Below are 10,983 nucleotides of genomic sequence, written 5' to 3'. Positions count from 1 at the left end.
TCCCCCCCGGAGCTGGGGACCGAACCCAGGGCCTTATGCTTGCTAGGCAAGTGCTCTACCACTGAGCTAAATCCCCAACCCCTTACTGGTATGTTTAATTGGCAACCCTAACATCCCTCATAACCCTTCTTTTACAAATGCATGTTGGGGAATGGCAGAAAGATGGCTCAATGGGTCTGGGTGATTCCTGCACTTTAGGGGTCCCTGCAAGCATCATGACAGGCAGGAGAATGAACCAGGAGGAGGTGAGCATGAAAACCTCTTGGTCCTCCAGGCTGGACCAAACTTCTAGGTCTGATATTAGGTAGTGTATTGTAATTCAAACCCAATTGGAAAAAAAACTCCCAGGCAACAATCATTCCAATTTAAGGCGCCCAGTAAAATTTAAGGCATGGCTGTCAGAAATACCTTTTCGAGGAGTAGATGGTGGTGGTGTAGGCTTTTAATCCCAGCATCTGGGAGGCTGAGGCAGGCAGATCTTTGTAGTTTGAGGGCTGCCTGGTCTATAAAGTGAGTTCCAGGAAAGCCAGGGCTAAACAGAGAAACCCTGTCTTAAAACAAAACAAAACAAAACAAAACAAAACAACAAAACCAACCAACCAACCAACCAAACAACAACAAAAACCCTTATCTTTGTAAAGACCTAGGACAGTGATTCTCAACTTTCCTAATGCTGTGACCCTTTAAGACAGTTCCTCATGTCATGGTGACTCCAACCATTAAATTATTTCATTGCTACTTCATAACTGTAATTTTGCTACTGTTATGAATAGTAATGTAAGTATTTAATATGCAGGATCTCTGTTTTGTGACTCCTATGAAAGGGTTGTTTGACCCCTCCCCACCACCACATACACACTCATACACACAGGTTGAGAATCGCTGGCCTAGGATCTGATGTGGTCTCTGACCAAGATGACATAGAGGTCAGCAGGTTATAAAGTACATATGACATCTCCCCTAAGGATGGATTCTATTGACTGAAAGTTAAAGAAAAAGGTCTATTTGAAGGAGAGTCTGGGATAATCACTCTGGGGGGATTTGGGTGAGGTCTGGTTCTACCGATGGCAAATGGTCACCAGGTCGTTAACAACATCCACTCCCACCCAGCGTTTGGGTGGAATGTATGTATTCATTTTCTCCACTGGGAAGTTGCTCATGCGTGTTTATGCTTGGATCCCTCCCAGCATCTACATAAAACAACAACAACAGTAAGACCAGTCGTGGCCAGGTACCTACTTATAACCCCAACACTTGGGGGTTGGGGGCAGGAAAATTGTTGGCTGCCAATCGAGCTCCAGGTTCAATGAGAAACACTGTCTTAGAGGTATAAGACTGAAATAGAATAGGACACCAGCAGGATATCCTCTCTCTCTCTCTCTCTCTCTCTCTCTCTCTCTCTCTGTCTCTCTCTCTCTCTCTCTTTCTCTTCTCTCTCTCTCTCTCTCTCTCTCCCTCCCTCCCTTCCTCCCTCCCTTCCTCCCTCCCTCCCTCCCTCTTGCATGCGCAATGTGAGCCAAGTTACTTTGAATTTAAAATATTTTTCTTGGTATGGTGCCTTTCTGGTGGTTGACTAACAAGAGAGGGTCATGAATTAGAGCCTGGCCTGGTCTGCTAGGTAGACCAACAGGAAGAAAACAAACAAAGGAATGAGCAAATGAACGAACGAGAAGAAAGGTGGAGAGGCCCAGAAGCAGAGGCAGTGCAGGTCACATTCACTACAAACTGAACTGTGGGGCTTGACTACACATGGGCAGAAGCAGGGCCAACTCTCAGGTGGTTAGAAAAGGCAGTAATGGGGGCTGGGGATTTAGCTCAGTGGTAGAGCGCTTACCTAGGAAGCACAAGGCCCTGGGTTCGGTCCCCAGCTCCGAAAAAAAGAACCAAAAAGAAAAAAAAAAAAGCCAGTAATGTTTATGAAATAAAATTAAAGTAAATTAAACAGATCTGTAGTCCAGGCTCTCTGTTCTCCTTGTCCTGCCTTCAGACACAAACAAACAAACACCCCCAAAAAACCCAAAACAAAAAACGAAAACAACAAAACAACAAAAGACAAATAAACAAAAAAACCAAAACAACAAAAAAAAAACTCTGTCTGAAATCTAGGAGTTTATTTATCTGAAGGCAAACATGAATTTAAAATTTAAGGAAAAAGTTCCTTTTTCAGGCCAGCAAGATGGCTGGCTCAGTGGGTCTAGCTTGAGAAACTGAGCTTGATCCTTGTGACTCCAACAAGTCCTCCCACCTCCGTTTGCACTCTGGGGTGTGTGCCCAGCCCCAACAATAAAAAATAAAAAAATAAAGTTCCTTTTGTTTCTGGCTCCCAGCAATCCTGGCTCTTTGAGGCTTAGCGCAGAAGCAGGTGCTGGGCCTGGGTCCGGCAGTGATGGCTGGGGCCAGGGTGGCTGGCACGGGCACTGTCTGTACCCGCCTGGTAGCAGGAGGACACTCAAAAATTAACCCAGCCCAGGGATGGGTGTCTTCTCAGAGGACACGGACCACAGACATTCTTCCTCCTGCGTTTGATGGTACCTAAACTCCAGGGTCTGAGCAGTGAGGTTAATGTGGCCATTGGTTTGGGGCTGAAGGAAGTAATGTGACCTTTTCAGCTTTAGGACATTTTGGTTTTGAAAAAACTGCAGAGAGGACCTTTTTTCTCTTTGTTTTAGGGAAGTTCCAGGATGGCTCCCTGCAGTTGAGCAGACAGCTCTGGAGAGGGGCTGTTCTGGCTTATCCAAGGCTGGCAGAGCACAGATGTGTGTGTCATGTGACCCACCCTCCTACAGCCCCGTTTTCATCCCTTCACCTCTCTCTACCTCTCTCTCTCTCTCCATCAGACTGAACATGGCTGGAAAGTCCGGACCTGACTCTGCCCATCCAGGCCAGAAGAGGCCACAGGACAGGATCATCTTCCGGTGAGTGTAGCCTGTTATCCTGTCCTCAAGGCAGGCTGGTTGTCTACTTGTATGAGTTCCCCTGAGGTGGGAAAAGGAATCTAGAAGGTTCCTTATGCGCGCTGCCCACCCAGCATCTCAGCATCTGTGACTGACTCCCAAGTCTCTGGCTTTCTCTCAGGCTGACATACCTGACATCCGACATCCTCCTGATGTGGGAGGATGCTCCTTTTCCACCCTGGAGTCTGGGAGTCTATCCAGGAGACCCTCTTCTATGGAGGAATCGGAAACTTTTTCCTAAATATAGATGTTTGGGAACCTTTCTAGATGACATCTTGGCCTTGGGTTGGCGGGCCTCTTTTTAGGAAACCCTCTTTTTAGTTGCTGCTTTAGAATACTTACATTTATGAATTTGCATGTGCGCATTCATGCATCTGGGTGTATGTATGCGATGTAAGTGTGCACATGTGTGTTTATGTAATTTTTTGTTTTATTTTTAAGATTATCTTCTAGCTCCCTTTACCTCCCTCTAATCCTCCCATCCCAAGCCTCCCTTTCCTCTTTTTTTTTTAAGATTTATTTATTTATTATATATAAGTACACTGTAGCTGTCTTCAGACACACCAGAAGAGGGCATCAGATCCCATTACAGATGGCTGTGAGCCAAGAGCACTGAGCCATCACTCCAGCCCCTCTCTCTTCCTCTTACTTATTTATTTAACTTTCAGACAGGATCTTTCTATGTACTTCTGTCTGGCCTCAATCTGGCAAATCTCTTCCTGCCTCTGTCTCTCGTGCTGGGATGGAAGGTTTGAATTAAACTCACCCTTCCTGGAGACAATGGGTAGAGCAGGGACTGTCTCTCTAAACCACAAATCCATTTACTATATAATTCTTCAATAGAGGACATATCAGATACTAAAATGGTAACAGTCCGGGTATAGTGACACTTCCCGTTAATCCCAGCACTTGAGAGGCAAAGGCAGATGAATCTCTGTGAGTTTGAGGCCAGCTTCGGCTACATAATGAGTTCTGGACAACCAGAGCTACATAGCGAGACCCTGTCTTGGAAACAAAACAAAACAAAAACAAAAAATAAAAGGTAGCCAATCAGTGGTGGTCCACACCTTTAAACACAGGACACCGGAGGCAGAGGTAGACGGATCTCTTGAGGTAGAGGCCAGCATGGTTTACAGATTGAGTTCCAGGACAGCCAGGGTTACAGAGAGAAACCCTGCTTAAAAAAAAAACAAAAAAACCAAAACAACCTACACAAGTAAATAAATAAATAAATAAATAAATAAATAAATAAATAAATAAATACCCCGCTGGTGAGGTGGTTCAGTGGGCTAGGGTACTTGCCACCAAGATTGACAACTTGAATTCAATTCCTGGAGCCAAGGAAACTAGGCTTCTCTGCTAAAAGGCTCAGAAACTCTATCATTCTTGTTTTGTTAACATGGTCATCGTGAGGATAGTGGGGACTGTACAGTTGGTCAGTTCTTGTGGTCCACGCGGAGGGAATGATGTGCGGAAAGGTGTGGTCCACAAGGGTTTCTTCCCTTTCCAAAATGAAGCTCTGGGAGGCAGTTTCGGTTTTTGCCTTTAGAGACACCTACAAAATGGTGTATTTGGGGTTTCTTAATTTCTCTCTTACTTTCTTTTTCTTAATCGCGCTCTCTCTCTCTTCTTTCTTATATTTCCTTTTAACTTCTTTCCTTAATTTTCTTCTTCCTTTCCTCTCTGTGTGTTGGAAGACTCAAGATTTTTAGATAAACTGCAGCCATTAGCCCCGGTGCAACCAGAAAAGGAAATACTAAGAAAAGGAGTGAGTGCTCTCAATTCAATGCAGGGAGGGAGGGGCTTCCTTCTTGCAGTCGACTCTGCGGAAGGGCGTCCCTCCGAAGTTAGTTTTAGTTTTCTGTGAGCTCTTTCCTGACTTCTTGAGCAAAGTATTTAAGAAAAAGAGACCGTGCATTGGCCGGGAATCGAACCCGGGCCTCCCGCGTGGCAGGCGAGAATTCTACCACTGAACCACCAATGCTTGGCTGTAGAAACAGTCTTTGCTAGTTGGATTTAGTTTCAGCGAGTCTAGTGCACGTACCATTGCTGTTTCTGAAATTCCCCATCTGGGGCTCTGAATACAACACTTTTTGGATCTGAACTGCAGTGGCTAGGGAGAAATGCGTGCCTTCTCTTCAGTGATGTGCGCCTGCAGGCTTTTTCTTCCTCCTACGGGACGGAAACCTAAGCATCCCTGAGTGTCCTAAACCGCCCACCGAGACCTCCAGGAAGCAGAGGTGGCCGGAAATCTCATCACAGTCGTGGGGACCCTGCAGGCTGTAAGGACAGATGGGCATCCTGCTCTTCATTTGGCCCACGGAGTCGCCTTAGAGAGCTGGGCACGTTAGGCGACAGCTCCAGAAGTTGTTTCTTAACTTTAGACGCTACTCCAATTCAATTTGTTCACCAACCTCATCTCGGGCGGGACCTAATGCTTTGTGTATTCGCATCAGCCATTGATGGACTAGAGACCCAATTGTCTGCTCGGACGCTCCATTCCTCCGTGTGAAAAGGGGTGAGACCGCCCTTAAGAGACCGGCACCTTTTCGGAGCTCGACCTCTTCCATGGCCCGCAACCAAGAGCAGGTGGCTTGGCGGCAGCCTTAACCTCATACTAGCCCCTCATACGCTGACCTCGGCATTCTGGCAGCTCCCACGCTGGGATTAAAGTCTCCACACCCACACTGCGACCTTGGGCTCTGGTTTATCTTCCCTTTCATCCTTTGTGGTACAAAGATGCCAAAGATCAGCAGTGCCTGGCTCAGGCAGAAGAGCCTTTGGAAGGCCAGGTTCTGGCTGGATTGTCACCCTGCTGCCACTTGGAACCTTGGGGGTTGTGGGCGAGGATAGGGTTGTGGTGCTAGTGGTTAAGAATCCAATCAGGGAGAAGCTGGTTTGTTGTGGTCTCCCAAAATGACTTTGGGAAAGAGCCTAAAGGTGTCTTCTGAGGTAGAATCCTGACCTTTGAAGGAAGGGCTGTAGGTGTAGGTAGAGTGGGCAGGAAGTTCAAAGTCAGTTTCAGCTACACAGAGAGTTTGAGGCCAATCAGGACAACACAAGAGAGGGAAAGGAGGGAGGGAGAGTATATTTGCTCAAGTTCAGCTGAGGGTCAGGCTTTCCCTTACCTGTGAATTGAACTAAGTCAAATAGAGAAGGTGTACACTACTAGTTAGTGTAGGTCTTGCCCGTTGTGTCCTGGGGTAAGGGCAGGATAACTTGACTGCTCCCTCCTCTCCTGTCTCTTTAGGGTGGATGAAAGCAAGAGGACCCCTCTATTCGTCAATCAGGTGCCAGCCAAGAGCCGAAGAACTTGTACAGGGGTCAAGAATACCCACAACACTCACAAGACCTTCAGGAACAGTCATCTCCCCCTGGGGCAGATAAAGTGTAAGGGGGCTCAGCCCGCACCTTCAGCGCTGGGAGGAGTTGGGTAGCCTTAGGGAAGGCTGAAAAGCACTACCTGCTCAGTCCCCGCGGCCCCCTGTGGCCATGTGGGCATCAACTCTGCCCCCCTCTTAGCAGACCAGACGGAGGAGCTAGATTCCATCCGGAGGGAGCTGAGCAAGATCAAAGCCCGGGTGGACAGCCTGTTGGAGAGTCTGGAGTCCATGGAGCAGCAGAGGGACCAGCGCGTGAGTCAGGTACTCAAGGGCGTGCCCAGGCCACGCCCTCCATGGGCCCCCGGTTTTCTTGCTCCGGAAGATACCGGGGCACTGGGGTTCTTCTTTCTCTGACTGTAGGCCTCTTCACCAGCATTGGACTTCATTTCCCCTGGCTGTTCCCATGTCCAGGAGATCTCTGTGATCTCTAGGTTGTCCTGGTTCCCTCCAGATACCTGGAGGCATAGCAGCCGTCTCGTTCTCCCCCTTGTTCTTTGGAGTTAGTTCAGGATTAGGGCTACGCACCTGACTGAGTCAGCTGGGACCTCCGAACTTTGGCTATTGGCTCTCTAAACGGGAACAAAGGATAGTGAAGAGAACAGGTGTCCCAGAAGTGAGGGCTCCTCATGCCAACATACTCAGCCCCAAATGTCCAGGGCCTAGAAAGCCTACCAAGAGGCAGACAGCTCAGAGCAACACACAGACAGGGGGTAATCAGGAAGTGTTCTGTCTCCTTCACCCTACTTGGGTCCTTGTGGCCTGAGAGCAAAGACAGGGGACTTGGTTTATGGAGGAACACAGAGTAGTAGGATACAGATAGGCTTACAACCTATACCCAAGAGCAGTGCCTAGGACAGCCACTTCTCCCCTCTCCTCTGCTGTTTAGCCCTTTGCCTCTGGGCTTGGTTGGCTCAGCTATACCAGCAGCTACTGTCAGGTATTTGGACACTTGGGTTAAGTCAGTTCTGGGTTGAAACACCATCTTCTGGAATAGGTATGTTCCATATGCTAAACTTCCCCCTGCTCCCTTTTAAGCTTGTTTAATTAAAATTTGATTTCTTGAACCAGGAGGTGCTCAGGAGCAGAGGCAGGTGAATCTGTGAATTTGAGGCTAGCCTGGTCTACAGAGTTCCAGGACAGTCAGGGCTACACAGAGAAACCCTGTCTCTAAAACAACATCATCATCATCAACAACAACAACAAAAACGAATTTCTTCCCCCTTTCTGGCCTCATCCTTTTGGTTGCCTCCCCAGGGCTGTGGCATGCTATGCTCATGTTCCTAGGCTGAGGCAATCCAAATGTGGACTGACAATGGCCCTTTGTGTAGCAGTAAAGGGCCTGAGGTTTTCTCTGCCCTGTCTCTTCCTCTATCATCAGTGCTTAGCACTTCCCAAGTCTGCTTAGCAAGATCAGAGTTGGTAGTGAATTCCCTCATGATGCCCTGCCTACCCCAGGCTAGGTGAGCTCAGGAGGGTTCCCGCCTACTGCCCCAGTCACAACTGCCCTGAAAACCAATGTGCTACAGGGAGAATGTTTACTCCTGCGGGTGGGTTCTGGGTTTCCAGGCTTCAGGGTTTGCTTAGAATGGACACTTTCCAGCACCCCTCCCATCCCCCAGAGAATCTAGAATAGCTTCTGGCTTCCCAAAACGGGAAGGAGGAGAGCTGGAGGAACTAGATTTTAGCACGTGGCCGTGCCTCTCACCCTCTAAACTAGCCTCTCTGTTTTCCACAGGTGAAGAATCTCGCATCAGACCAGAATAGCCAGTAGGAGGTGGGGAACCTTCCAGACTTTCTTCACTGGTACTCTTGGGTGGCTTGTTTTCTTGCCTTGTATTTTTGGAAGGCCCCCTAGTCACTCCCATGCGACTTGAAGTCACCTTTCTGGAGCTTGGGTATTGAAAGTCTGAAGCACGGTACAGCCAGCCCACCCAGAAAACCTCCCCCTCCCGGTAGTCGTGGGTTTAACTCTCTTTTTCCATGAGTCTTGCTGTGGGCAGGGTAGGGAAGCCACACAGACCAGCAGTGCCTATTTTCATTCAACTGTGGTGGTCTTGCAGGAGGCACACGACAGGGCCCTGAGCCCAAAAGGCACTATTAGCTCTCATGGAATGAAAACTGTCTCTTCCCCACACAACACTAAACCTGATGGTGTGCGCCCACCTAAGCAACCTCTTTTGGTTAAACCCACCATGTGCTCTATGAAGCCATAAGCTATCCTTCAGAATAAAGGAGCATTTATGTCTCTATCTTGAGTCTCACTAGTAAGTATAACACTAATTTTGGATTTGTTCTACAGTCATGTCAGAAGGGGGAAAAAATAAAATATGTATTTCTTCTTCTTGGTCAGGAGTTCTTACTTTGTCCTCATAAACTGAGCAGACCCCTGGAATACTTAATAAGTCTCACAGCTTCCTCCACTTCAGCCTGTGAAGAACAGGATAAGTCCCTATACTGGTCAGTCAGGCCTGCTCTGCCTTAATAGCCAGGCTGTAAATGATACCACAGTATTAGGCGGTCTGCATTTTAGTAGACCATTGCTGCCCAGACCCTTGTTCCCAGGAGCCAAGCCTGGACAGGCACCAGGATGGGACCCGGCTTCTTTCCAGAGCATAATCCTTTTCAGTTACCTAACTCCTAGACATGGTTTTGTCCTAAAGGAAAGGACAGGGGTGCATCCAGGCTTCTCCTTTGAACTCTCCCCAGACTTTTCCAGACGGGAGTTTCTCTGTGTAGCTCTGGCTGTCCTGAAATCTGCTCAGTCTTATCCCCTCGGCAGCTGCCCTAGACAATGCTCCCGGGGCAGCTGGTTTCTCCTCCAAAGCACATAACCCTTTCTTTCTTACAGCGGGCTAACAGGAATACTTAAGGCAGTAATGACTTGGACCCTTGACAACACACAATCAACACACACCCATTTCTGAACAGCATTGTTTTTAACTCAAGAAAAATCACAACACATGTTATTTCCAGGCATAAAAATGTTTTTATGTTTTACTTCGAGTAGTGAGAAGGCAAAGTCCCCTTGTCCATCCTCTCAAAAGAAAAGAATTGGGGTTGGGGATTTAGCTCAGTGGTAGAGTGCTTGCCTAGCAAGCGCAAGGCCCTGGGTTCGGTCCCCAACTCAGAAAAAAAAAAAAAAAAAAAAAAAAGAATTATATTGGAGCTGCCGGCTGGCCTGCACAGGGTCCATCCCTTACAAGGCCATAGCCCCAGGTCTCATTTACTAAGTAAATCCAGCCCAAGTCCTTTCCAACTTAGGAATATGGCTGCTTTCAAATTTCTCCAACTGGATCGTGTTTCCAACGGCCTTTTAAACTTCTTTCCAACGCAGCTGTGCAGAGCTTTGGTTCTGTGCGCACCACTCCCCCACTCTCCTGTCTCAGCTCAGCGAAATCGGGCAACCATCAGCGCTGGTCCTTTTGGGAGAAAAGGGCGATAGCAGTCCTCCGCATCCTCGTCGCTCAAGTTTTCCAATCAGGGCGGGGCGGCGGCACCCCTCCGGCGGGCAGCCCTCACCAAGCACTGCTGCAACACCGGGTAGAGGCGCTGGCAGCCTTCCAGGCCCAGGCGCACCGCATCGGTCCAACTCTCAGTCTGGCCGCCTTCCCCACTGCCCAATAACCCGGCCACCTGATTGAGCACGGGCATGAGCGCCACCGTGAGGCCGGCCTCAGAATGCTCCTCCTCCAGTCGCGTGGGGTCCAGCAGCCAAGTCGGGGAGGGCCCCGGTGTGAGGCTCAAGCCGCAGCCCACTACCAGATCGTACATCTCCACTCCCGCGTCGGCCAGGGCGAGCGCAGCAGCGGTGAGGGCCGCGGCCAGCGCAGAGCCGCCGTCCTCCAGCAGCAGCGCGGACACCTCGAGTTGAGCACGAGGGTAGCGTCCTAAGCGCACAGCGGGCTCCAGAGCCTCCTGCAGAGCCAGACCCAGCTCACGATCCTCGCTGCTGCCCTGGGGCGCGCGACGCCGGCGACCGGAGAAGGGCGCGCGACGGAAATCGCAGAGCAAGCGACCCCGGAGAGCAGCCGGAGCTTCACCGCCCGCTCCGGCGGGACCGCCGCCGCGCTCACCGCCCTCGGCCTGCCGCGGACCGGACACGGCGCACAGCACCTTGGTACCTCCCGCTTCCAGGTAGGCTGAGCCCTTAGCCTGGCTCAGCAGCCCTGCGCGGGCGTACACCGGTCGTAGGCGCGTCGGGTCGCGAGCAGCGGGCGTCTCGTCTTCTTCGGCCGCGTACAGCTGCGGCGGCTGGGACTCCTCTGGCCCTCGGATGCGGCGGTGGTCTCCCGGCATGGCGGCTACCGGCGTACGAGCTACTTCCGCCTGCCAGGATGCCTTGCGCACCGGCTCTTCCGCTCGCTTAAAGATACGCGCCCGCGCGGAGCCTATCGGGAGAGCGGTAGGTTTCCGCATTGCCACCTAGCGGAATGGAGGAAGAACGGCGAGGTATTGGCTGGACCTGTGGTTCCATAGGACCTGATCTACTGTCATTCCTTGAATTTTGCATTCAGATTGTTTTATATAAGCTTGCCCTAGGTAAGAACTTTTTGTTCGGGCTGAAGAGATGGCTCAGCGGTTAAGAGCACTGACTGCTCTTCCAGAGGTCCTGAGTTCAATTCAGCAACCACATGGTGGCTCACAAC

General features: G+C 49.9%; 2 protein-coding genes and 1 non-coding gene across 8 annotated transcripts; 1 reads left to right on the top strand and 2 right to left on the bottom strand.

The window, feature by feature from the left end:
• The first annotated feature begins 2,671 nt into the window (after positions 1–2,671).
• On the top strand, positions 2,672–8,680 carry Hnrnpcl1 (heterogeneous nuclear ribonucleoprotein C like 1). 6 transcript variants are annotated; one of them, XM_006255615.5, is made up of 4 exons: positions 2,672–2,915; positions 6,205–6,344; positions 6,477–6,598; positions 8,073–8,680. In XM_006255615.5, exons 1-4 carry the CDS (start codon positions 2,755–2,757, stop codon positions 8,106–8,108), a joined length of 459 nt encoding a protein of 152 aa, XP_006255677.1. In that variant the 5' UTR covers positions 2,672–2,754; the 3' UTR covers positions 8,109–8,680. The 6 variants fall into 6 exon arrangements, 4 of the variants coding, with proteins under 4 accessions (XP_006255677.1, XP_006255678.1, XP_006255680.1 ...); XM_006255616.5 differs by having other exon boundaries at positions 2,678–2,915; positions 6,480–6,598; XM_006255618.5 differs by lacking the exon at positions 2,672–2,915 and adding an exon at positions 4,508–5,746.
• Trnag-gcc11 (transfer RNA glycine (anticodon GCC) 11) lies at positions 4,868–4,938 on the bottom strand. Its single transcript has one exon. It is a non-coding gene; the product is annotated as a tRNA-Gly (tRNA).
• Positions 8,681–9,250: 570 nt separating the features above from the next.
• Exosc6 (exosome component 6) lies at positions 9,251–10,665 on the bottom strand. The gene has a single exon (NM_001400967.1). The coding sequence runs from the start codon at positions 10,631–10,633 to the stop codon at positions 9,815–9,817; it is 819 nt and encodes a 272-aa protein (NP_001387896.1). The 5' UTR covers positions 10,634–10,665; the 3' UTR covers positions 9,251–9,814.
• Positions 10,666–10,983: the final 318 nt, after the last annotated feature.

Source organism: Rattus norvegicus, chromosome 19 (assembly GCF_036323735.1).
Source record: "Rattus norvegicus strain BN/NHsdMcwi chromosome 19, GRCr8, whole genome shotgun sequence".
Classification (NCBI taxonomy): Eukaryota; Metazoa; Chordata; class Mammalia; order Rodentia; family Muridae; genus Rattus; species Rattus norvegicus.
This window is presented reverse-complemented; position numbering and strand designations above follow the sequence as displayed.